The 25,979-nt window shown below is 46.2% G+C and overlaps 7 protein-coding genes across 7 annotated transcripts; 3 read left to right on the forward strand and 4 right to left on the reverse strand.

The window, feature by feature from the left end:
- Nucleotides 1–2,815: 2,815 nt before the first annotated feature.
- GLAREA_09979 (uncharacterized protein) lies at nucleotides 2,816–3,906 on the reverse strand (the record flags this gene model as incomplete). The annotated part of the gene is made up of 3 exons (XM_008080029.1): nucleotides 2,816–3,447; nucleotides 3,505–3,655; nucleotides 3,760–3,906. 3 exons carry the CDS (start codon nucleotides 3,904–3,906, stop codon nucleotides 2,816–2,818), a joined length of 930 nt encoding a protein of 309 aa, XP_008078220.1.
- A 1,531-nt stretch (nucleotides 3,907–5,437) lies between these two features.
- GLAREA_09980 (MFS general substrate transporter) lies at nucleotides 5,438–7,387 on the reverse strand (the record flags this gene model as incomplete). The annotated part of the gene is made up of 5 exons (XM_008080030.1): nucleotides 5,438–5,526; nucleotides 5,581–5,841; nucleotides 5,892–6,255; nucleotides 6,307–7,116; nucleotides 7,175–7,387. The coding sequence occupies 5 exons, from the start codon at nucleotides 7,385–7,387 to the stop codon at nucleotides 5,438–5,440; spliced, it is 1,737 nt and encodes a 578-aa protein (XP_008078221.1).
- A 1,413-nt stretch (nucleotides 7,388–8,800) lies between these two features.
- Nucleotides 8,801–10,469, forward strand: GLAREA_09981 (FAD/NAD(P)-binding protein; the record flags this gene model as incomplete). Its single annotated transcript, XM_008080031.1, has 7 exons — nucleotides 8,801–9,199; nucleotides 9,272–9,561; nucleotides 9,612–9,676; nucleotides 9,750–9,828; nucleotides 9,905–10,014; nucleotides 10,060–10,278; nucleotides 10,336–10,469. The coding sequence occupies 7 exons, from the start codon at nucleotides 8,801–8,803 to the stop codon at nucleotides 10,467–10,469; spliced, it is 1,296 nt and encodes a 431-aa protein (XP_008078222.1).
- A 1,779-nt stretch (nucleotides 10,470–12,248) lies between these two features.
- Nucleotides 12,249–15,139, reverse strand: GLAREA_09982 (uncharacterized protein; the record flags this gene model as incomplete). The annotated part of the gene is made up of 27 exons (XM_008080032.1): nucleotides 12,249–12,289; nucleotides 12,342–12,377; nucleotides 12,436–12,469; nucleotides 12,545–12,564; nucleotides 12,630–12,647; nucleotides 12,701–12,728; nucleotides 12,785–12,898; nucleotides 12,947–12,972; nucleotides 13,031–13,052; nucleotides 13,099–13,124; nucleotides 13,176–13,212; nucleotides 13,263–13,294; nucleotides 13,356–13,374; nucleotides 13,430–13,465; nucleotides 13,516–13,538; nucleotides 13,604–13,625; nucleotides 13,677–13,699; nucleotides 13,754–13,781; nucleotides 13,832–13,867; nucleotides 13,986–14,021; nucleotides 14,073–14,090; nucleotides 14,143–14,178; nucleotides 14,229–14,264; nucleotides 14,385–14,420; nucleotides 14,473–14,508; nucleotides 14,556–14,591; nucleotides 14,921–15,139. 27 exons carry the CDS (start codon nucleotides 15,137–15,139, stop codon nucleotides 12,249–12,251), a joined length of 1,074 nt encoding a protein of 357 aa, XP_008078223.1.
- A 966-nt stretch (nucleotides 15,140–16,105) lies between these two features.
- Nucleotides 16,106–19,215, reverse strand: GLAREA_09983 (Metallo-hydrolase/oxidoreductase; the record flags this gene model as incomplete). The annotated part of the gene is made up of 2 exons (XM_008080033.1): nucleotides 16,106–18,839; nucleotides 19,070–19,215. The coding sequence occupies 2 exons, from the start codon at nucleotides 19,213–19,215 to the stop codon at nucleotides 16,106–16,108; spliced, it is 2,880 nt and encodes a 959-aa protein (XP_008078224.1).
- Nucleotides 19,216–19,732: 517 nt separating this feature from the next.
- Nucleotides 19,733–23,080, forward strand: GLAREA_09984 (vWA-like protein; the record flags this gene model as incomplete). Its single annotated transcript, XM_008080034.1, has 5 exons — nucleotides 19,733–19,900; nucleotides 20,047–21,231; nucleotides 21,280–21,377; nucleotides 21,425–22,946; nucleotides 22,997–23,080. 5 exons carry the CDS (start codon nucleotides 19,733–19,735, stop codon nucleotides 23,078–23,080), a joined length of 3,057 nt encoding a protein of 1,018 aa, XP_008078225.1.
- A 633-nt stretch (nucleotides 23,081–23,713) lies between these two features.
- Nucleotides 23,714–25,112, forward strand: GLAREA_09985 (uncharacterized protein; the record flags this gene model as incomplete). Its single annotated transcript, XM_008080035.1, has 3 exons — nucleotides 23,714–23,966; nucleotides 24,036–24,334; nucleotides 24,423–25,112. The coding sequence occupies 3 exons, from the start codon at nucleotides 23,714–23,716 to the stop codon at nucleotides 25,110–25,112; spliced, it is 1,242 nt and encodes a 413-aa protein (XP_008078226.1).
- Between the last annotated feature and the right edge of the window lie 867 nt (nucleotides 25,113–25,979).

The following is a 25,979-nucleotide window of genomic DNA, read 5'->3' on the forward strand; positions in this document are numbered from 1 at the left end:
ACGATTCTCAAAATCTCAGGGGAATTCCCGTTGCGTATGGGATATGGCCTCACATCAGGCGTGTACGCTCAGACGGTCGCAACTTTCAATCCATACAAGCACCATGAAAAGCAAAAACACAGGGGCAAGGATAAGTGTTCTTCAGCATGCCGGGATCGGATTGAGAGCCCTGAACGGCACTCTGTAGGATGTAATGTAACATTCTGCTCGTAGAGGAGATTTCCGGATTGCTGGTATTCGTAGCATGGTTATCAGTGGCCACTCGTGTTTTGAACGAGATGTACTCCGTACGCTCCCTGGCACTTCAACCCCTCAACTTTCAACGGTGTGAATCTGTAAGGCCATGTCTCGTTCGAGTTGAACAACCTCATCGCAGAACAAACCAGACTCAGGGGTATTGTACAGCCATCGTCTCAAGTGGCTTGCATATCAACTCCCCGGATGTGTCAATGTCACGGCGCGGGATCGAGCCGCATTCCCCAGCGAAAACATCTTCTGTCCCATAACAAGGGATCCCTTCTTGATGTGGACTTTATCCTTTGTTTTGATTGACCGTTTTCTACTCAATGGCAAGTGATGTCTTACCAAATTTAGACGAATGCCGCTGCTGTCGCTTGAGTTTTCAAGTAAGTAATCTCGCACAGAGTGACGGAAAATTATGGTCCGCGGGTGGTTTTATCTTCCTCCTTTCTTTATGGGACACCGTAAAGTCTTCATCACGGTTTCTCCATTCAAAGGGCACAGCTGGGAGCCTAGCATCGTGACCATCGACTCGTCTATCGCCTCTGTCTGACACAGCCGAGCACGATGCTCGTGGGGAGCGGCGTACAATATACGAGCCAAACAGAACAATGAAAAAAGTAAAAACTCAAACATGGTTCTGTCAAGGTAATCTTCTAGAACCCCCAATCTTCGAATCATATGATTTGGCCGTCCCATTCGACCATTGTAGAGGACAATTAAGAGCCAAGTCGCAATCCATGCTGTTCCAGCCACCATATGCGTGAACAATATATCAGCACACGACACACCCAATCATCGAAGTTTTGTGGCGCCATTTTCAAGTGCAAGTAACATCGACAAAGCCATAACGCGTTGGCCGTTGTCCCCCGGGATATCCAACCCCCCTTCCGCATCCGTGCTTGCTTAAGCGAGAGCAGCCGTCACTTCCCCGGGATCCTGTTACAGCCAACGGGAGATCTGCAGAGCCCTGCAACGGCACATTGTCGAGGGCCAAGACGGGGTGCGGTCCGGAAGGCTTTTCATTTGCTTAAGTTGGCCTAATCTGCCCTTTGCTTTTTGCTTCTTGGGCAGGGAACTTAACCCGTTTCATTGATAGGGGTTTACATGACCAGCCGACCGCGTTCTAGAACATTGGCTGTACGAGCATTTTGGATTCGAATCTTTCATTCGTGAAGTTGGAGAATAAATCATGTTTGATTCAGCTTCTTCAGGTTGGCATGGTATTTGCCAATATCTGAAAGTGGTGAACACATACTGCACGAAATTTTCACTTAAAATCTTTCCATCCAGAACTGACTTTCTGTGCCACAAAAAAGAAAGTATGAAGTACAGTAACTCGAAAGCTTGCACGCCACGAGGCGGAAATACTTCTATTTCATGTTCTAGCGTTCGCTTGTATACATCCTGAAAGCCTCTCGCGGGTCGGGTCGCCTACCCATACATTTTAATCAGTGTTCCTAAACTCACCTTCAGCCTGAGAAGATGAATCATCAGTTCCCTCGTAGTCGCCAGCAAGCTCTGATATTCTAGCCCGAGAAAAGAAAGTCACTCAAATTTCTATGGCGATCTTCGGCAACAGACCTTGCTGCAAAAACTATGCCCAGAAGCTAACAAGAAAAGGCATTCGGTTCTATCCTCTCTCGTTTGAGATTTATTGCGCCGTCCCATGTACTGTGATCGCGATGCATTTTGCCAGACCCTCAACGATGTGGATAAAAGCGCAATATTCTCCACGAGTTTGTGGGTCTATGATGATCGGAAAGCAATTATTTGCAGTACGGAACGATATTCATGGCGAGGTTTATCTGTGGACTACTTCACCAAAGTAGCGCTACGAAGCAGTGCCGTTCTCATGCTTTTGCTTCCTCGCCGGCGTCGATCTAGGGATCAAAGTGAACAAAGTCGCGAAATTGCTGCTCCATATTTACCATCTGCTTGAACAGTAGACAATGACAGATACCAACTCGTAAACCGGAGCGCTGTTGTTACTTCTGGTTGTTCTGCTTTAATCTTGAACATAACCATGGGAATAATCAGCGGTCTTGTAAATTGATAACGCGACTCTCAAACGTTCGGGCCGATACTCGTGATGCACTTTCAACTATCTACTAGTTCCCGGTGTTCTTCTCTAGTAATAATCACGTGGTGAAGCCAGTCTTGCTCATTTCGCTATCATGGAAATAAATCGACTGTAGTTATCTTTGAAATTATCGATAGGCATTAGAGCACTTACATACGTGTCGAAGTCTCTAAGAAATTATACATCATATACTACTTTAACATTTAGTATAGTGTTATCGAAGTGATATAGTAACAGAGAACCTGTCGATCGGGCTCTCAGTAGTTAAGCAACCTGCGTTGAAAGGGGAAACTTCTTATCGGTATCAAAACAACAGTTGTAATACATTTGTCTATAACACTAACAAACCAACTAGCTTCTAAACAAGATCAAAGACCCAAACTCCAGAACCATGTAGTAACTCCACAAACTCTTACAAAACCCAGCACCCAAAAGAAAAACATGTGCCCATGTCCTCGCCTTGAGAGCGTTTCTTAAAAACGCCACCCCTGTTTACTTCATCTTGCAAACTCTAGGCTTGTTGCCACCAGTCTTTACCTGAGTCTTGTCCTTCTTATCACCAGTCTTGACGCCAGACTTATCAGTCTTGACCTTTTTGCCGCCAACCTTGTCCGTCGCGTCGGTCGCGTCTGTTTCATCACCAGTCTCGTCGCCAGACTTGTCACTCTTGACCTTTTTGCCGCCAGCTTTACCCGGCACGACTTTTATGTTGGCAGTTGTATCTTTCTTCCCACGTGCCTCCAACTCAAGTCCTCGTTTGAACGAGGCTGTCCCGGATATTTCGAAATCATGGAATCTCACTATCGGGGCGTCGCCAAGACCCTCCTCTTCCATTGCTTCTTTCATAGCTTCTAGGGAATCGAAGCACTTCGTTTCCAAACCCAGTGGCCCACCCTCCGATGATTTCCCGGAAGGAAGCAGATACTGAGGAACTAGAAGTTCATTGACGTGACCGCAGCCTCCGAAACGAAGAACCTCATCGGGATCCTCGTTCTCCATTCCCTCGATAGCCTGAATGGCTTCTACTGCTCTTGCCTCCGTCCATTTAACCCCGTCCTCTGGTTCCTCAAGGTATGCTTTAGGTTGAGCCTTGAAAGCTTCCTCGTCGGCAAGAACATAGCAATCTGTGTTGGATATGAGTATATTGCTTCGCGAACGAGAACGACAGGTCATCAACTTACACCAGGGAGCGCCGTCTTGAAAAGATTCCCATTCCCCAGCTCTATCGGCCAGGGATTTTCCTACACCGTATTGACCAGATGCCTTATAGTGTGCATACATTTTATCATTCCAATAGATTGAACCGATCTTGTTGGTGCTTTTTGCTTCTGCCTGGAAACACGAAAGCGTCAGTATATAGCAATAGTTGCATGGAGTCTTCGTGCTGCCAAAAGTCTTGACAGAAGAATGGGGTGAACACAAGCGTCTTGACATACCTTGCTGCAAGATCGATATCCAATTAAAATCTTGCCTTCGGGGGGCGCACGAGGAAGTAGAGTCACGGAGTCGATGGGCGAAGCCACCGGTGTCGCAGCTGCATAAGCTGCTAGCATAGCTGAGAGATAGGCGGTGGTAAAATGCATGATTGTAAAACGTAGGTCTTGTGTGAGGTGAGAGGAGATAGAGATAGTAGAGTTGAATGTATTAGTAAGTATATGTTAGAAAGGTAGTTTAGAAATATGGTATGATTTGAGTGAAGGTGATCTTATGATAGTAAGAGTGAGTGTTTGTGATTCTGATTGTGATTGTGAAATGGAGGACGGTAGAGATAGTAATTATAATCAACCAAACTCTCCCCCAATATACATTCAGGCTTCAAGATTCAAAGTTGGGATCCAATCGAGCGTAAGTCCTCGTGCCATATCACGAACCCTATCGTCAAAGCTCCCTCTCGACACACCAGATTCGAGGCTTTGAACTCCTTGGTTCACCTGGTATTGTTCCCATGCTTCCATATACTCCTATGGGAATTCCAGAAGAGCATCTTAAGAGGGCTAAATCAAAACCGAAGCTGACCGACATGTTCAGCAGTGCCCAGAAGACCGCAAGAGTTCTGTTCGCTGAGCTCTTCCATGTATTTGTACGTTAAACAGGCCACAGGTCCCAGTCACCGAGAGGAAACTACCACAAGCCACCCAAGTACAGGATTGAAATTCCCCGTCAAGGGCTGGCTTGAGATAATAATAACGTTGAGTCTCACTAATACCACGGGTATCAGTTTCAGGAGTGCCATGAGCCAGCTCCAAAGGATGAATCAGTCCAATATTTCCCGAAGCGAGCAGATGAAAACGTGACAAGGGAACGATCAAGAATTCCATTTTACGGAAAGCAAAGTACAGCCTCAGAAAGGTTATTTCGAATTAAATGAAGGCATCAGAATCCAATCTGGTGTTAGACAGGCGCTCGCGAGTCGTGTTAATGTCCACTAGAAACCTTCGCTTAAGCAACTCCCGTCTAATAATTCCAAGTAGGACGAGAAGGCACATGTTGTCCACTAGCCAGACATCTCTCGAACCGAAGACGACCGAATCAAGCAAATCTCGTTGCACTGCAAAGGATCATAGGGAATAGCGAAATGACATTCCTATCTCCACCATCGTTGAGAATCGGGCACAGCGACGCCCTTCGTGGACCATGAAGTTGAAATAGGATGGATTTAGTGACCATACGGGTATTCTCGAAGGGCAGTGCGGGATTAGTTGTGGCAAAAGACTTTTGCGGGAATATACTTCTTCTCACGGTGAAGAATGTAGAGATGGGATCTATCATCCGTCAGCATCGCGGGCATGGCGTCAGCGTCTTCCTCGAAGTCGGTGATTTTCTCACACCTTATATCATCGGTGATCATTTGGCTGTTAACGCTGATTTGTGTTTTATTATGGCAAAGGCCGACTAGGAATCGGGTACGTAGTGACATAGATGATGTGAGGATCTGACACTGGGGGTTGTTGTAGTTTCAGCAAAGATACGGGATGATCGACTTTGTTCGGCTAAATAAGGGTGGATTTCTGGCAGCCTCAAGACACCGCTACGCCACACAGCCAAGAACGGTGAAACACGAAACACGAGAGGGGATGAAAATCTTATTCTGCTAAGTTCTGTTTTCTACAGCCTCTAGTCCGAATAAATCTCTTCCTTCTTCTCAACTGGCGCATCAATCAAGTTATTGAATTCTTCGCTAGGGTCGAACAAGAAACAGGCCGCTATAAAATGAATTAGTCAAGAGGATTCAAAAAAGGGAATCACGAGAGACAAACCAATGGCAGCAAGGACGATAAATCCGATTGCAGAAACCCATACATTGCGGAAACCTGTCGTGTATGTATCCAAAAGCGCACCGGCACCGGCTCCGATAATGGTTGGGCTAACACCTGGGACGGCTCCAAGCCCGGTGGTGTTTTGGCCCAAGAGGTTTGTGACGAAGGCGGGGATTGAGGTTGGTGGTAGACCAGCTTTGGCAGCAGCATTACCAACGTTCATACCCATATTTCGCGTTCCAGCAATGAAGACAGCATTGTCTGCATACAGTCAGTATCAATTGGAGTCAGGAATTTTGGTTGATACATACAAATTGCGATACCGATAGTGCCACCAAGCGACCGAATGCTAATAAGCAATCCACTTGCAATAGAAATTTGCTCAGGTGGTGTGGAAAGTTGGGCTACTGTTACCAGCGTGATGAGTGTCATTCCCAAGCCCGCACCCATCAATACTGGATATCCCCAAGCAGCCTTGGACGTGTCCTTGTTGGTGGTTGCCATACACGAGAAGAACACTGCAAAGATGAGGAAGGCGAAGACGGTTGCCCATCTGACTTTCTTAGTAATGGCACAGTATAGACCAATGAAAACGGATGTCACCATCGTCGACATGAACGCAATGGCGAACCGAAGACCGACGATGAGGAAGTCCTTCTCGTATAATACGCTGATCTGCAAGACAAATGTCAGAAAATCCTAATATCCAAGTTAAGGATAACTTACCTGGAAAGCGAAATAGATGTTTGCCGCGAAAAAGGCAATACCTTCACAGAAAACACAAATGAGAGCGATGGTAAAGTTTCGATTGCCAGAAAAGAGGCTGTGATGGAACATGCCATCCTTCTTGAATTTGGTCTCATAAGCCACGAGTACCAATGCCAATGCAAGACCAATGGCAAATGGAGCAGAAACGTGGGCGTTTGACCATGAAAATGGATTTTGGGACCAGGACAGGCCAAGACAGAATAGCACAAGACTGGAAGCCATGAGCCCATAGCCGATCCAGTCTAAGCGAGCCATTTTTTGTCCAAACGTGTATTCCAATTGGAGTTTGCTTGGGATTGGCTTATAGGTGAAGGTCGTTATGACGGCAGAAACGAAATATAATGCCATGGCGATATAGAAGTGGTTTCGGAATCCATTTGGTTCTCCGTGTCTGTTCAATTGGCCACCAACAAGGAGACCGGATATCAAGCCCACGCCGTTCGAAATCATGACAGCTGCCTGTCCCCACGATCTCCATCGTCGCGGTAAAACTTCAGATGCGACTGTATGAAGGAGAGATTGTGCTCCGAAAGAGACACCGATCAATGTGAATCCGGCAATGATCATGGACATGGACGACGCGCGCGAGACAACTACAGCTCCAACGGAACCAAAAAGGGATGGAATCACCAAGAACCATTTTCTTCCCCAATAATCTGACGCTTGCGCAAAGATCGGGCAGAGCACGACCGTCATGATCGTGATTGGTGTCGCAATCCAGGTGACATCTTGAGGTTTGTGGAAGTGTCCAGCGATAATTTGGCCTTGCTATAAAACTTATTAGAAATATTCTGCGTCAAGTGAAGGATCGAAGCGCAAGACATACAGCGCCTGCTCCAACCAGTGTGAAGGTCTGAGCAATGTAAATAAGACAAACCGCAAAGACAGCCAAGAATGTCTTTGCGTGTAAATGAGGTGTATGCACCCGCTCGAATTCCTCTTCAGTCACAGTGTGATTAACGATGGAATGGCCTTTTTCGGACGGGTTCACAGAAGTATTGCCTGATGCCGGAGCATCAGTCTTGAACGCCTCAGACATAGTCCTGAGCGCACAACGGCTGCCAATTAAGGTGGAAGTTGGAATGTCCTACGCTGAAGGTCGAGCGTGAGGTCTACCACTTGAGCAAGAGGAAGTGGTCGAAAATCTAAGCGAAAATGAACAGAAGTAGGCACAGGTTGAAGAAACAAAACAAATACAAAGGTACAGAGATCAACTCATGTGAAGAAAGCCTCTCTTCTTTACGTTGCAGACATTGCAGCATGTCGGTATCGGTAGCAATGCAGCGGCCAATGCGCTTGGTAAGATAAATTCGATTGAGGACTAGGGGCGTATCTCATGCCACGCGGAGCAAAAGCCAAAAGAGTTTGGTTTGAATTATTTTGGACCAGGCGGGAACGGGATGCAGGCGCCCGGCTGGGGGAGGGGTGGAGCTGGGGTGCCGGTAGGGGTCGTTCAAGGGCCCTTGAGCAACGACCAGGCCCTCGATATGCTGCCCGCTTGATATGGAAACGCCATGAGGGGACTTGAGACATTGACATGGGAGCTGTTTGGTTTGTTCCACGAGGGAAATACTTTTGAGGCAACATCTCATTGTCTTTCGATCTCAAAACCATCGCCACGACATGAAAAATGCTCGTCGTTGTCAATACAAGTTGTTTTCGGACTTTGCTGCAAGCAGAAGTACTCATCACAAACAGGCAAAACATCCATCCATCTGCAGCTAACTCACCGAGTAAGGAAATAAGTACTTGGCTGCAGAAATAACTTTCGACCCAAATGTAACCCTCAGAAGCATGTGGCTATCGCGCGTCCTACCAATCGAATTCATGTGTATCTCATGATTCATTCTGTATCTATTGAGTTCTCGACCAATGACCCCCATCTGCTTCAACTGTTTTCGATTTCTCGACTGATTTTTCGACTGATTCCTCAACCCTTTACCCTTGATATTGGGTCCTGGAAACTCGAAACGAAATAACATATCTCTTGCAAGGAAGATTCTGCACCATGTACCTTCGTACCTAAAACGAAGTACGAGTTACTTACGTGAAAATCGGCATCCCAAGAACTGTATGTTACATCTCGGGTTCCCAATCATCCAATTTCTCCTTTCGCTTCCACGTTGCTGGAATATGCCAAATGCTGTCGGTTGATGAGGCGTCCAATACACCTGGATACTGCATGGCTTCTCGAGGATTACAAAACTGGTAGATTCTTACGAGGTTGCAACCCTTATCATATTGAATTTCATCAACCTTGAAACTGCTGCACCATCCTGGCATCGCGCCATATGTAGACGGGCGAGTGTCTTTGCCTAGACCACTCTGCGAAGCAATATCACAGTACAGTGATTCTTCACCGCCACATTTTTCTGCTTTCATTTAAGACTTTCTGCGGTATTGACTCGACCAGAAAGTGCTTGCAGAATAAGTGTCTTTCATACTGCGCATCATGGACGTCGCAATAGCCGGAGCCGGCATAAGCGGCCTCGCTGCAGCAATATCGCTGCGTCGCAGTGGTCACCGTGTAACCATCTATGAGCGATCATCGATGAACAACGAACTTGGTGCAGCAATCAATATTCCACCGAACGTTTCCCGATTCTTGGTACCGTGGGGTTTAGATCCGGTGCGGTCTCGGCTGGTCAACTCTCAGGGCATGTGGTTTGTCTCGCCAACGACACTTGAAGAAATAGCTGCATTCGATCATTCACACAACAATGAAAAATTTGGATCGCCTCTTTATTATGCTCATCGTGTGGACTTGCATGAGAGTCTCAAGCGTATGGCAACGGAGCCTGGGTTTGGAACACCGGTAGAGATACGTCTTAAGTCTATTGTGACCAGCTATGTACAAAAGCCTGACTCCAAATTACTCTCTTGTAATACCACATTGTAGATTCTAATACATCAGTAATTTTAGGATTCCGGAACTCCTTCCTTGACACTACAAGATGGAACCATTATCACCGCAGATGTGATTCTTGCGGCTGATGGCGTAAACTCCATCGCTTCGCAGGCTATTCTGGGGAAGGTCAATGCTCCAGAACCGGCAAAACATTCGAATTGCTGTTATCGATTTCTTATCTCCAGAGAACAGTTGATGAGTGATCCTGAGACAAAATGGTTTACTGAGGGTCATCAGAGTCTTGGCTGCAGAATATATCCAGATCATCAGGCCAACAGAAGACTGGTGTCTTACACATGTAGAGAGTAAGAGTTTGTTAATCACGATTCCAACACGCATGCTAACTCGTTTGAAGTCATGAGGTATTCAACTTTGTTGGCATCTGCCACAACAATACAGTGTTCTCGAAGGAGAAGGAAGGTATGAAGCTTGTCCATCCGCAGTCCCATCTTTAAACTGTTCCAGAGGTCAATTTGTTGACCTATTCTGGCAGACTGGCTCGCGCCAATAGATAAAAGCGAAGTCCTTGCTCAATTTTCTGGGTACAGCCCGAAGCTTCTCGCTATCATAAGGTTAGTTCACATCATCTCAGATCTCGATCCAGCATCACTACAACTCACAGAGGCTGATCTTTCACGCCACTCCTAGCAAAGCTACCGAAGTCAAGCGATGGCCATTACTCTACCGCTCTCCAATCCGAACATGGCAAAAGGGTAAAATGGCAGTGGCAGGCGATGCAGCTCATCCCATGCTTCCCCGTAAGTGCCTTTTCTTGTCTTGGGATACTCACTAACATCTAGAAGATCAAGGTCAAGGAGGAGCCCAAGGTATCGAAGATGGCGTTGCTTTCGGACTAGTCTTCCAAGGCGTGACGGACAAGTCCCAAATCCGAAATCGACTTGAGCTCTATGAGAAGATCAGAAGGAATCGCGCAGCAAGTGTGCAGATACTGAGCAATTTTGGGGCAGATGAGGAGGTGCCTCATGAGTTGGTGGAATATCTGGATGGTGTTGCTTTGCCGAGTAAGTTCTGCCTATTCCGATGCAATATGGTTTGCGTACTGAATTTTTGGTGTGTAGAAAACGTAGCCGACATCGTCAATATCACATATGGCCATGATGTTATCAAACACGCGACAAAGGTTTTGAAAGACTATAGTCCGGAGTGGGAGCTTGGGAAGGACTTTTACCCAGCTAAGATTGCTGTTGCATGATAGAATATTAAGACTTTTTGCTTGTTACATAGTTTCCGCCAAACCATGCTGTGATTGTTGGTTTGTGATGCATGTTATTTTCTGCGAGACCGATATCGGACCAAAATGAGCTTGTGACTTTGTGATTTTGTGAAAGAATCTTGATTCGTACGAAGTGAAACTCTGTGGATTATTTCAACGGCAGGCGTAGCCGTGTAACGTGTACATCACTTTTCGGATGTTGTACACAGTGCAGTCATACATAGTTGATCTCATACTGGGTCATCTTACACTTTGATTCAAATATCGCAGTTAATCCTACTATAGGTTGCAAATATGTTACTGGACAATGAAGATCGTTCTGATCAATCCTAATATGACAAACAACTTCAACAGTGAAACTAAGGCGGTGACCAAATGCGTATTCCTTATTTGTTAATCTTTTGTCACGTATAACTTTCCATCTACGTTTACTCCAATACTTCTTCCTTCCGAGCTGGAGGACAAAATAAGTGGCAGTCGCCTACCCACAAATCTTAAACTAAATAATAAGTTTGCTTAGAATAGACCTTAAAAAGTCTTATTTGCTTAAAACGGTTGAGGAAATAGTTATAACGTTTCAAGTTGGTCTACTAAATTAAAGTATTTCCTTAATCTAGTCGGAGAACTATTCTGGTTCGACTACCACTTATTTTGTCCTCCGCGAGCCAACGTCTGTATCTTCATTGGCTACTTGCTCTACTTTCTCGACGTGGATGGCACTATTGTAACAGCCCTTTTGGTATGATCAAACCACGCGGAATGATGGAAAAAGTCGCGTGCGAATTTTTTATTAGAGAATTGACATCGGGCTCCAATGACTTAAAGATGGCGATTTGTTAACAATCGTGTATCAATTAAATGGCTTGTTAGATCTGATAATCCCTCGTATATTCTTTCTGAGGTGGCTCTTTGAAAATTGGTTTTCATACGCATTAAAAGAGAGGCTTGTGATAAATTCTTCGATCTAAACTTCTTTTGGATTCAATTATTACTATTCTGCTAATTCACCTAAATATAGATACATCTTTACCACTGCGTCCGCATTTAAAAATCGAGACTTCGTGTGTTGTATGTCTTTCTTGGGAATCAGAGATACTTAAAGCTGGCATAAGTGCAAATTGTAAAAGTTTAAAAATTCCGACTTCACCGTAATTTTTGCATTGAATTTAGTCTTAGTCAGAAGGGTTTTTTCATGGTATATGAAGTATAAGGTCACAATCCGAACATCTAATCTTCACTAGCAACACAAACGTGAAAAAAGAAATGTTGACAACCTTCAAGGTTTATTTTACGACGGCATTTATCAGCACCCCAATATATCAAGCACCAGCGGTATTGGGATAACAATCCGCCTATCCTCTCAACATCGATTATGGCCAAATTAAAAGCACTTTTAAAAGCCAAGAAAAGGTGAGATCATGCATTATTTGAATTTATTTCAAACTTGTGTGTTTAGCACAGTAAAATTTTGAGCAGATATAGCAAACAGTTGATAAAATTGAATGAATGCGAATTTGAACACCATTATCAGCTTCCACCTTCACGAACCGACCATCCGATTGAATTGCAAACCAACCACACTCGCCCCCTTAGAGCAACTCGCTTAGCACACTACACCAACATCCCTATGCCTCAAACCCGCATCTTAAATTCAGACAAACAAGAGAACCAACAAGCTTCTCACAGTTCAACCTCCATAAATAAAATAAAACACCTCCTCAAAAAACACCCAAGACCGAAACATCAAATCCTGACCGTCTAATTACACCCCAGAACACCAACAACACAGCCCTTGGGTCCTGTTTCGACAAATCAGTACCTCAACAACACGAAAAAGAAGGATATACTTACCGGGGGGGCCTGCAGAGCCTGTATCGCCTTTTGGACCTTTTTTTAAGGATTAGAACTTGCGTTTTACGTGAAATAGAGGGAATTTGGAACTAACCCTGTGGTCCGGATGGGCCCTGGATGCCTTGGATCTGGAGAGAGGATTAAAGATGAAACTTCAAAAGAGGGGAGAAGAGAGTGGGGATGTGGACGGAAGAGAGACTTACTCCTTGACTTCCTGGGGAGCCTGTTTTTAAGGTTAGATGGATGGCTTGAATTAAATTATGAGGGTATAGGTTTTAAAAAGCATACTTTGACTTCCGTTCGCACCTAATTTACACCGTTAGCATGTATTTGTTGCAAAATAGTGAGAAAACACCAACCTGGGCTGCCCGCATCTCCTTTCGGTCCCTTTTCCAGTGTCAGTTACGTTTATTATCGTATGAGGGGCTTTAGAGGAGCCTTACCGTGCTGCCATTTGCGCCAGCCGGGCCCGAGGGACCTAATTTTGCCGTTAGATATGTGATAATCGTCTGAGAAACGTTTAACTTGCCTTGGCTACCAGTATCGCCTTTCAACCCCTATCCAGTTATGTCAGCAGCCTCCAGGGTAAGTCACAGGATATCTACTTGACTTCCAGACGCTCCAGAGGGGCCTAACACTGTTTATTAGACTTCGAACAAGCGATAGAAAGAGCTGTCACATGCCTTGACTCCCAGTATCGCCTTTCAAACCCTATATCCACGTCAGTTACGTCCTCAATGATGTATACGAGACTCACTTGACTTCCAGCCGGGCCAGGGGTTCCTAAATTCAACGTTTAGCTGCCAAGGTCATCTTTTCTCAAGAAAAACCAACCTGGAATCCCACTATCGCCTTTATCGCCCTTCGGACCCTTTTTGATCGATCAGTAATTGCCACATGAAACATAGCAAAGGATAATACCGGACTTCCAGGACTTCCGACGCCTGCTGGTCCTATTGTAGATTGTGAGATGTTGTTGAAGCGATAGATTCGGCCACAACTTGCCTTGGGTACCTATGTCGCCTTTGGGTCCCTTTTTAAGGTCAGTATAAGTCTCATGTTATTTTTGAATGAAATCATATGCTTACCGCCGATCCTGGATTGCCTGTATCGCCTTTCGGGCCCTTTTCGATCGATTAGCATGGACGCTTCCCTTGGAAGAAGAGAGAATTACCGGGCTTCCCACGCCTGCGGGTCCTGTTATGGATTACAGTCAGATACATGAGATAGATGAATAATTGACGTATAGAACTCGCCTTGACTGCCTGTCTCGCCTTTCGGTCCCTTTTCAATGATTTAGTATTCCTCCTTTTTGTTAAAAGTGAAGAATCTTACCGGACTTCCGACGCCAGCAGGACCTATCGTAAATTGTTAGACACAAGACGAAAGGTTGATTTGCCTCGGCAGCCTACCTTGACTTCCAGTTTCGCCTTTGCTATCCTATTCGAATCAGCATCAAATCCATACTTCTTTGATAAGACTTCACTTACCGGCGACCCTGGATTGCCTGTATCCCCTTTGCTGCCCTAAAAAGTACCATAAGTATGACGCCTCTCACTAGAAGACTTCACTTGCCTGCGCGCCTGTGCTACCCTACTCAAATCAGTCCAAAATCTATACTCGACCTACGAATTGATCACTTACCGGCGATCCTGAAAGTCCTGTATCTCCTTTGATGCCCTATTTTGACTATGATAAGCATCAGGCTTTTTATAAGAACAGGCCACTTACCTGCGGTCCTGTGCTTCCCTGCAATGGATCAGTACATGGATCAACCATTCAAGAAGCTAAAGGCACTTACGGGCGAACCCGGGCTCCCTGTATCTCCTTTGCTACCCTATTTAGATCAGCACAAGTAAAATCAACTTGACTGTCGAAGCAACTGACCTGCGGTCCAGTACTGCCTGTACTGCCTTTGATACCCTATTTAAGATCAGCATAAGCATCGCGCTTCTCGTGCGGACAAGCAACTTGCCTGCGGTCCGGTGCTGCCCTACTTAGATTAGTATACTGCTATACATTTGCCGAGAGAAGGGAATTTACCTGCTGTCCAGGGCTGCCTGTGTCGCCTTTGATGCCCTATTCAAACGGTCATAAGAGATACTCATTTTACTCGAGAATGTCGACTCACCTGCGGTCCAGTATTGCCCGTCGACCCTTTCACACCCTATTTAGATCAGCATACCGCATATCCTAACAGAAGATACCACTCACCTGCACTCCAGGATTGCCGGTATCCCCCTTCGGCCCCTAAACGTGGATCAGCATATCTAACCCTCGAACGCACACACACACAAGAAAACTCACAGGCGGGCCTGGGCCCCTTGCGGACCAGATCCCGGGCTCGGAGTGTTATATATGTTGTTCCGCTGGTAGATACTAATCTTCTTCAGCGCGCCACAGTTCTGTTGACTATTCCCTGCGCAAGGAGTAGAGCAGGCGCCTGTTGCGATGGTGCATCCGGGATTGAGATTGTTGGCGCAGAAGCACTGTATACGTCAGTCACCTATCTTCCAACCACTCCAAATTATTGCTCTTGGTTGAGTGGATAACAAAGCTGGATGCAGGTGATGATTTACCAAATTCCCATTCTCCACGCCATAGACGAAGTAATCACTACAGTAAGCCGCACAAGCACTGAGCGTCAACGCGGAAAAGGTTGCTCGTTTAGCGGAGAGAGCGTAGCCGGTAGCTGGTTCGGACCAGCAGCCTGCGTAGACCCATTCGGAGCGGCGTTCGAGGGGGGTGGAGGAGGTTAGGAGGGGGAGGACGGCGAGGGTGAGGATGGAAATGTGCATTTTGGGGGTTGAGTAACTGGGGAAAAGACTGTGAGATGGTAGAAAATAATTGTAGTGACTGTAGGGACTGTAGAGGATAAGTAATAGGGAGGAGGAAAGGGATGATGTGATAAATGGAGGGGATGAGAAACTGTGAGGTATGTTGGCTGAGTGTGATGGTATGCAAAAAAACGTGGGCGAGATGATGGATGGACTATCATGGTATGTGGGAAAACGTGGTGATTCAAAATGTGTGTCTGATACAAATTTCTGCGTCGTCAAAAATTGCATCTAAGATTTTATCAGCATAAACAACTTTTGAATATACACTTTTCTCCACCATAGCCCGAGATCCGAAACCAGCGCTTTGATTTCAGACCTCCTGTACTTGGTTGTAGTATTGAGTTGTTTACTGATGGATGTTCCAGGTAGAGAGTTGTGCCAGACATCGGTGAGGCATGCAAAAAAACGTGGTAAGTCGAATGGAGGAGGATATGATCTTGGAAAGACAGGAGAGACGATTAATGCCAAAGTGCCACAGTCTGTAAGTGGAGAAAATTTGTGATGTGCTCAAAGTTTATCAATGTGTTTGTTTTTGATGCTGTCTATCAAGTCGACCATTTCGCAGAGATACACTTCATCTAGTGTAGTGTTTGTGTAGAAGTTGCTGCCGATTGCCGAATCTTCAACAGCGCTGAAGAATGCTAAATAAAAGAATGTAGATCTCGGTGGAGAATTTACCCGTCCCCATGTCTTAGATCTGGCGCCCATTCCAATCTCCTTCGTCAGCATATGCTGTACCACCGAACAAACACATGCAAAAAAGAATGAGTGTCAGGTGGGAAGTGAACATGGTAATACACTCGACGACACGATAGAGGTTCGTCGCTTCAGATTCGAACACCATGCACCCTACCAGCCTATAAAGAATACACTGATACTACACTGCCCTTGAAATGTCCTCAAACTCCCAATTGCCAGCCCAATCTACCCACCAACAACAGCCAAGCCCTCATAAATTTTCCTTTTCACCGCGAAGAATGTACCACCAACCTGAGGTAACTCCCTGATCCCAGAACCCTCAATCTCAATCCTCCCAGTACCAGTCTTTTTCACAATTACAGTTCCATCTACCAGCAACGTTCCTTCACCCCTGAACTCAGCGGTATGTCCTGATCCCAACATCAACTTCCTTAGGTCAGCGAGACGGAGATCACCGACGTGAAGAGGTTGTGCGATGGAACGAGTGGCGGATGCCATCGCTGTAGGAAGAATGTCCAAAGTTGGGATCTCTGCTGGAGGAGATGCGACGAGATCCATACTCTCTGCAGTCTCATCTTTGATAAGCTTCTGCCGTTTTTTGTCAGACTCAATATTCACATTATCCGCGTGTGTAAGTTCCAATTGGCCAGTCAAAGTGACGATTCCCAATCCTTTCACTTGCTGCCATCGCAGGCGTTTGACGAGGGCATCTGAGAGTTTCAAAGCCCAAGCATTGGTATCAACACTGGCATCTACCCAATCGCCTACCATCGGTGTGAATATTTCAATCGCAGTTTCATCATTACCACTTTTCGCAGCTAGAATCTTGCGACAATCCACTGCCAAAGCCAGAGTCTCATCTTTCATACCACTGACAAATATCAGCTTTCGTGGTTGAATTAATGGAATCAACATCTGTAGCGATCTCTTGTCGTGCACGCCGCCAAAATCAACAAATGCCAGTCGTAAGTCAACATTGATTGTTTCCGTCTTTATTTCCACCCTCGATGGTCCTGTAATTTCTTCAACTTCCGGCTCAACAACATCATCATCCTCATCATCGTAACCAGGAATTAGGTCGCCCAGTGGTTTGGTGTTTTGCTGTCTCTTCATATCGCCACTCACATTTCGTTGGCCTGGAGTTTCATCCCATTTCCGCTTCTTTCCAAGCGTATCCTTAGTATCGAATTTGTTGGGCTGTCGACTGAGCCCTTCATCGTTGTTGTCTTTTGTATCCTGCATCACAAAATCTTCTGGTCGAACAAGCTCTCCATATTCATCTGTTCTTTTCCTGCGAACAACCAAAGGGAACATCTTCTCGCGACCCTTTTTTCCGCGCACATCATAATCGTACACACCTTTTTTGCGGAGAAGGATGTTAATACCAAGATCCTCGTCTGTGAGACCAATCTTCTTTCGATTTGCCTGGCCCATTGTTGCTGAAATGTTCAGAGCCTTACCTTGCTGTTCATTCTCTTCATCGTCATCATCAGAATCAGAAGAATCAGAAACAGCATCGTCAATCATATCTGCAGAAGACTCCAAGCTTGTTGCACCCCCAGCCTGGGTGGTTTGCAATTGTCGCTGTGTTGCAAGCCAATTCTGGTAAGCCGCCAAATCGTCTCCTTCCAGAGCGACTCGTGTCGTCTCGCGCATCTCTAGTTGGCGACCTCCCCCATAAACCTGTTCTAAAACATCCCCCGAAGCCGCCGTCTCAGTCGCAACTCCATCTGATCGATCTTCCCACCATGACCATAATGTTCTTGCCATACCTAGTTTTGGATTCTCCATTTTTGGTTGACCCATTCGCTCGGTGAAAATGACAAGATTCCTCCTGTCATCACATATGCGTCGGAATACCTCTTTCGAAAATCCCCACTCCAAAGAAGTGTCGCTTGCCAAGATGACTTTACCAATCGACCTGCCATGGTTATCAACCTCTTGCATGATCTTGTCAATCTGGCTCTTTCGTTCGAGTAAGCGGAGATGTTTAAAGTCAAAAGGTCCACCGATACCCCTCAATTTCGCATCTGGGTCGTCATCTTGCTTATTCTGTCCAGCAACAGCTTCAAATTCCCGCACGATTGATTCGTCCATCCACTCCAACATACTTCGAGCGTATCGCATAGTAGCTTGTATGTTTTTGCTAGCCAGATATGGTCTAGCAGACATGAGAGTGCTATCATCGCTCTCAGCATCTTCCCGCCACGCATGCTCCAAGAGATATGCGAGCTCGAGTACTCTTGCGCTTGAATCCGTTGGAATGAGCACGATTCCGCCCTTACTGACACAAGATTTGATGTTGTCCAAAAGAAGCTCATCTCGCTTTTTCTTTCCTCCTGCAATGGCCACTTTTTCTCCTCCTTTACTACTGCAAATTAAAGCGGTTGGTTTTCTCAATTGCTCAATGACCTCTGCACCACCACCTCCGGCCCCTCCAAGCCAAGCTGCTCCTGATAAGATATTCTCACGCGATTGATTCCAGTCGACTGCGTAGACAATCGATTCAAGACCGGCCTGGATCTGCCATATGGTGCCTCCAAGCGTATGTCCTGCATTGTAGGCCGTAATAACAAGATCATTGAGCGGAGGTGACCAGGGCGAACAAAGGGGTTGATGTGGCTGAGAGTACTTTAACGGATGTATAAGTTCGAAATATGAAGCTATTTCTTTGGCAGTAGGAGGCTGGAGCAGAATGCGACGGTTTTCGGCGGTGGCAGATGTCTGTGAGTAGGAATAAGAAGTTTCGATTAAGGATTCGGGAGGTATTATGGTCGAGGCAAGAGGCGTCGAACTGTAAAGATCTTGGATGAGAGTTCGCCCTAAGGAAATGACTGGCGTCGTGGCATATATTGGTATTCGTGTGAAGAGAGGAAAGTGTTTACAGCAGTGGGCAAATGCTGCTAAATGTGAAGTTGTCGCGTGTGTAAGAAGGATAAGTGAGAGGGTTGGTACTACTCTGATGGCACTGTTAGCATTGTCGAATGGAGGGAAACGAGGTATGGGCGAGGGATGGTGGTCGCATAGACTTCAAAGCATCGCAAATAGCAAATAAAGAGGTGGTGAATGTGTTGATTGATATCTGCTATACAAGAGTCCTTTCCAAGATGCGGATTCTGATGATTCTGCTGATCCCTCCCTCCACTCGCGCCGATGCCCAAATATCCTAAGAAAGAAATCGGAACCTACTTCTCAAGCTCCTTCAGCTTGGTGACATCGAAGGACTCATCCCATCCCAAGTCAATCAGGACTTTGACACCTCCATCGAGCTCCAACAATGATTGCGACGCCGACGATTCGGATTGCGCGCCTAGCAAGGAGCAGAAAGTAAACATTTTGACTCCAGCGCCCTACGTCCTTGTCAACACATCTGCGAAGATATTGTCGGATCGCTATATCGCATTCTTATATTGTTTTGACGTTTCTGGATCCCGAGATATCGTCGTAATGTGGTCGAGCGTGTAGTTGGCGGTGTTGTGGTTGCGATGGATGGAATGGAGTTGAAAGGAAGAAAGAAAGCCAGATAGAGATGGTCGCGATCGCGTTCCGTTCCCTTGTGCTGGGTCAGTGCATGTGATCTGCCACCACCCTCGAACCATCCTCCCGGGCGATTGCCAGGGCCTTGGACGCCTCACGCCTCGATCCGAATTATTTGCGAAATCGTGTCAACATCCAAGATCACCACAACACCATCCCTTTCTCCTGCCAACGAGCTTGCACTCTCGGATATAACAGCAATGCAATGACACGCTTCTCTTGACGCCTTCAAACCTCTTCTTCTCATGCCAGATTTGGCCACGATCTCCTTTCACGAAACCTCAGCGCACAGCAGAATAGAATACCCATCTCAACATGTCCGACTACCAACAGTATCACTCTTTGGCACAAGGGGATCCAAATGATCCAAGGAATCAAAACCGAAATGCACAACAAACACCAAACCAATTCCAACCTCCAGTAGCTCCTTCGCCGTATGGACAACCTGGCGCAACTTATGGTCAAGGACAAGTTCCACAACAGGTAGGTAGGCAATTGCACTCTGGTTGGCAATTCCATTCTGGCTTTGTGTCCTTACGATCTATACACTTTCCTTTTTGCAATTCAACACAGCTCCTTGTCCTCATGCACATCTGCGAGCGAGAAAGACGCTGACTCTGTCACCATAGCCTTACGGAGTCCCCCAAGCATCACCATATGGGGCACCGCAAGACCCCGGATATTTTCCAAATCAAGGTCAGCAACCACAAGATGGAGGTCTAGCAGCCCAGATGGGGGGTATGAGTCTAGGTGGAGGAGAAGTCGCCACATACGGGAGAAAGAAAAAGAAGGACAGACATGCCTACCATAATGTCGAAGCTCCATCTGGCTCCTCAGCTGCCTTCAATGGCATTCCAGCAAGCGGAGTCCCTCCTTCTGCCTATCTCAACGCGGATCCTTCGACGATGCCAGTTGGACCAAACAGTCAATTCATGAACCAACCGATTACGCCTCAGATGTCGCAGTTTCCAGCCCCCGTGGGCGCTCCTTTCAACCCCGCCGTGCCAGTCTCGCCAGCGGAGTTTGCCTCACGGAACGGTGCGGCACCAGATGGTTTCGCAACAAATATACAAGCTTCTGCGCAAGGTGCAGTGGATCCAGATCAGGTACCAAGTGTACCAAGGTCGAGAGATTCGCTAGCTCCGTACTATTTGAAAAATCAATACCCCACATTCGAACACCACATACCTCCTCCAGCCTCTGTTTCCTTTATTGCGTTCGACCAGGGCAATGCTTCACCCAAGTTTACACGTTTGACATTCAACAATATACCCTCGAACGCGGAGGCACTTGCAACTACGAGTCTTCCTCTAGGGCTGTTACTGCAACCTCTGGCACCCCTATCAGCGGGAGAGGTTGCGATTCCGGTACTGGATTTTGGCGACACGGGACCACCGAGATGTCATCGATGCCGAGCGTATATCAATCCATTCATGGTATTCAGATCTGGAGGGAACAAATTCGTCTGTAACATGTGTAACTATGCGAATGATTGCCCGCCAGAGTACTTTGCTGCAACCAATCCACAAGGCGCACGTGTAGATAGGGAAATGCGCCCGGAGCTGATGCGGGGGACAGTGGAATTTTTGGTACCAAAAGAATACTGGAATAAAGAACCAGTAGGGCTAAGGTGGCTATTCTTGATCGATGTCGGCCAGGAAGCCCTGAATAAAGGATTCTTGGAATCGTTCTGTGAGGGAATTATGGTCGCTCTATACGGCAATGACCACAATTCAGAGGAGAGGAAAATTCCAGAAGGTGCAAAGGTTGGCTTCGTGACGTTTGACAAAGATATCCACTTCTACAACATGAACGTAAGTTACTAGTCACATGCGTGGGTACAGCACTGACCTAAGCTCTAGCCCGTTCTCGAACAAGCTCAAATGATCTGTATGCCGGATATCGATGACCCTTTCTTACCTCTGAGCGAAGGACTGTTCGTTGATCCTTACGAAGCAAAGTACGGCCAGTAACCTTTTTCAGGTATTCTCAGCTAACATGGCATAGATCGAATATCACATCTTTACTAACCCAGCTACCTGCACTATTTTCACAAGTCAAAAACCCAGAACCAGCGCTTCTTCCAACATTAACTGCGGCATTGGCAGCTCTCGAGAAAACCGGCGGTAAAATAGTTTGCTCACTATCGGCACTGCCAACTTGGGGTCCTGGTCGATTGTTCCTCAGAGACGACGGAAAGCAACATGGAGATGCCGAGAAGAAGCTGTTTGCGACAGAGCATCCTGGCTGGAAAAAAATGGCTGAGAAGATGGTTGCTGCTGGAGTTGGTGTAGACTTTTTCTTGGCGGCCCCAGGAGGTGGTTACTTGGACATCGCAACCATCGGCCATGTTTCTGCATCAACTGGTGGAGAGACCTTCTACTACCCCAATTTTGTCTCACCAAGGGACTCGGCAAAGTTATCACAAGAGATAATGCACACCGTTCAGCGAGAGACCGGATTTCAAGCGCTGATGAAGGTTCGATGCTCGAATGGTTTGCAGGTATCCTCTTATCACGGCAATTTTGTACAACACAATTTTGGTGCCGATGTGGAATTTGGAGTTATTGATGCCGACAAAGCCATGGGTGTTATGTTCAGCTATGACGGCAAACTTGACGCAAAACTCGACGCCCATTTCCAGAGCGCCTTGCTTTATACCACAGCAAATGGCGAACGTAGGGTCAGATGCTCCAACGTAATTGCGAGCGTTAGCGACAGCGTCATGGACTGTATGAAATTTGTCGATCAGGATGCTGTTTATTGCCTTATGGCAAAGGAAGCAGCTTCAAAGATGACAACCTCTACCATGAAGGAGATTAGGGGTGCGTTGACGGAGAAGACTGTAGATATCGTAGCAGGATATCGGAAGATTCGCTCTGGGTCACATCCTCCTAGCGAACTTGTTCTCCCCGAAAACTTGAAGGAGTTAGGTATGTACATCCTAGGATTGATCAAATCACGATCATTCAAGGGTGGACAAGAGCCCACGGACAGAAGGGTCCATGATATGCGCATGCTCAAGGGTATGGGTGCTCTTGAACTGTCCCTTTACCTGTATCCACGGATGATTCCAATCCACAATCTCCAACCCGAAGATGGTTTCCCAGATCCGGAAACTGGTCACCTACGTATGCCACCCTCTGTTCGATGCTCATTCTCTCGGGTAGAGGAAGGTGGGGTCTATCTCATTGATAATGGTCAGAACTGCTATCTTTGGATGCATGCACAAACTTCGCCAAATCTCATCATTGATCTGTTCGGGGAAGACAAGGATTCTTTGAAGGCGCTGGATCCTTACAGCTCCTCACTACCAGTTCTACCTACACATATCAGTGCTCAAGTCCGAAACATTCTTGAGTTTTTGAAGACGATGCGTGGATCCAAGGCATTGACAATCCAGCTAGCTCGACAAGGGCTGGACGGTGCAGAATACGAATTCGCTCGCCTCTTGGTGGAAGATCGTAATAACGAAGCGCAAAGCTATGTGGATTGGCTGGTACATATCCACCGTCATGTGCAATTGGAGGTAAGACGTTTTCGCAGGGCTGATATTAACTTAAGCTGATGACAATCTAGTTGACTGGACAGAGAAAAAAGGATGATGGCGGAGATAACTCAGTAATCTCGAATTTTGCAGGACTAAGACCGCCATATTGGTAAACCTGAAGCGAGTTTTTGGAAGTTTAAGATCATGGAGTACATTTAGCGTGCATAGGGAGGGTTGTCGATCGAAAATTTAATCATTACCATCACGACACCTTCACAATCCGACTTCAGTCTCAGTTGTGGGGTGCTCATATCGGGAATGATACACGTCTGCTTTGTTTTGTTGGCGATCCACATGTCCTCATGAGAGAGGAGAATTCCGCGCATCACTAACAGTCTAGGGACTTGATCTTATCTCTTGAGGTTCCATTCCACATTCTTGAATACGCAAAAAAAATCTGGCATGTCTTTCATCAAATGCCTCCATCCACGATATGTGCTTCCAGAACAGATCAGCTGATGCCAACAATGGTACACGAGGCAGGTACGATGCTTCCCCTACCACAACAACTAAGGTTCCTACGTCGACTCAGGGTGCTCCTTCCGAATGCTGGGGCGACCTGCAGTCTTACTCTTCCATCTGCCACCGACCTCGTTCTCTTCTCTTTCTTTTCCAGCAGCTCAGTTATCATTCTCTCGTTACATCACCTATCATATCCGACAACTTTCATTATTCCTCTCAACGCCGATATCATTCTGACAACATCATTACCGCAGTTACATTCGTTTTATTGGTGTCCGCACATCATGGATTCTCTGTCCGCTTCATTTTCCAGGTTCTGCCGCCTCATTGTTCCTGTGTTTCTATGCATTATCATGATCCCGAGCATTTTCTTGGCCTTAGATAGTACACCTTGCTTGATTCTTGATACTTCTGGACTAAAAGAGAATCACTTTAAGACGCACGGCGAGTATCTGGCAATTTACGACGAGTACAAATTGGGACTGAGTTCGTACGATGCGATTGATAAGCAAGCTGGAACGGCAAAGCATTATGGATGTACGTTTTTACAGCCGACTTCTTGATACAGAGATCACTTCTCAAGCGGTAAAAACTAATATTCAGCAGATACTTTTATGCCTGGAATAAGCTTGCAAGACAACCTCAAGAATCCTTCTTCAACTGTTACTTTTGAAGATGTTAAATTCCCCAGTGAAATCAACCAGAGCTTTGACAACTTACAAAACCATTTTGGTTTCTCGCGAGTCGCGCTATGTGTATGTAGTTTGCTTACTGGATTTGCTTGCTTCGCGGGCATCATTTTGGCTCTGATTTCAAATTGGGAGGGAATACATAAGTACCTTGATCTCTTTCAAAAGGGAGAAACGGTCGAGAGGCTTTGGGTTTTATTGAGAGCTTGTACCATTGTAAGTTATCATCTGTATCTACGCCGTTGCCAGCCACACTACACGAAGCCCACATGTCTTTTTGGCATATAATTGACGTCGTCCATAGATTATAGCGTTGCTCTTATTGATCTCAGCCATTCTTACCGAAGCCGCATTAGTGACGGAGATGTATATGATCAATGAATATGGACCGCCGCATGGAATTTCAGGACACCGAAAATACACATTTTCGATTACCATATGGGCCATATCTGCTTTCGCCGCAGTAACGGCTGGTTTGGCATGGCGGGCGGAAAAACATCTGCCAGTCCACTGGAACGTTAATCGAGCGAATGCCATTACCGGTGTACCGCCACCAGCAAATCCACGCGTACCAGCGCAAAATGCTGGAGCTGGGTTGCAGGTCATACAAGAAGAACAGGAAGAAGAGGGTATCGAAATGGAAGATATGGCACCAGCGGGACAGGAAGATGGGGATGCTGAGTTACAAGATGTGCCACCACGACTAGAAGAGGATGGAGCTTTCGAAATGGTGGACATGGCGCCAGCAAGAAGGGAAGATGGAGACGTCGGACTGCGACATATGCCACCAGTAGTACACGAAGATGAGAATCCCGAAGGTCAAGACCTCTCTAGCCATCCTGCGCCAGTTGCTCGGGATCCGTCCCCCGAGGTTGAGGGTGCAGCTGGAAACAGAAATCTCCGGGCAAGGATCAGGCGTGCTAGTACAATCTTCACTCGTTCCAGCGGGGAGTCTGATTTGGAAAATGCTGTTTCGGCGAGGGATGGTGTTTGAGGGTTGAATTTCCAGTGGGAGGGTGGGTGGGTTTATAGCGTGTTTTTATTGTAATTTTATTGAGAATCGTGGAGCTGGGAAAGCGGGAGTTGGTGATTTGGGTGAGGTGTTATGTTTATTTGAGGAGTGGTCGTGTTTACTTAGCGAGTGGTTATGTTTTACTTTGCCAGTATGGTTAGTTGAATGTTAGCGAATGAAATATGTTTTTGCGAACAGGCTGTGTTTAACTTTTACACTTTCTTGATAAGCTACTATAGATGCCATATTCTATACTTGTTATACACTGAGTTGGGTGACTGACCAGAGGTTAACGGTTTCATTATAGTGATGAAAAAAGCATGGCAATTCCATAAAACGCATGGCATTACTCACTAAGCCTAAAGGACCATTCACTGGGAGTTTGCAACACTTGAGAGTTATTGTCAGTACAGTCATAGAAGCTTAATCAATTTAATGTAAAGCCTGAGGTCATTTTCTTGATCATTATTAGCGTCGATATTTTAATTTACACTTAAGGGCTTCAGGCGAGTTGAACAAAATCGACGGCCCCAAAGTCTTGAACATATATCTATCTAATTATAGGCGCTGAATTAATGGAACGAGCGCGAACTGCTATTGGGGTTGTTAAGAAGAGAGCTTATTGAGGGGGAAAGATTTTGAGGTGTTTGGATATATCGGTCCACCCCCTAAATAGGTGTTGTCGTTCTCGGTTATTCGGCACGGCTACTTAGATGGGCGAGGAGCTCGAATAGACATAGATTCTACTGTGTAGACAGGTTTCACGAGTCGATTGGTTTCTAGGAAGTTTAATGAAATAGAGAGATGGGCTTTATTTTAATTTCTTGCATCCTTTTATGCCAAAGCTTT

This window comes from Glarea lozoyensis (assembly GCF_000409485.1).
Source record: "Glarea lozoyensis ATCC 20868 chromosome Unknown GLAREA13, whole genome shotgun sequence".
Taxonomy (NCBI): domain Eukaryota; kingdom Fungi; phylum Ascomycota; class Leotiomycetes; order Helotiales; family Helotiaceae; genus Glarea; species Glarea lozoyensis.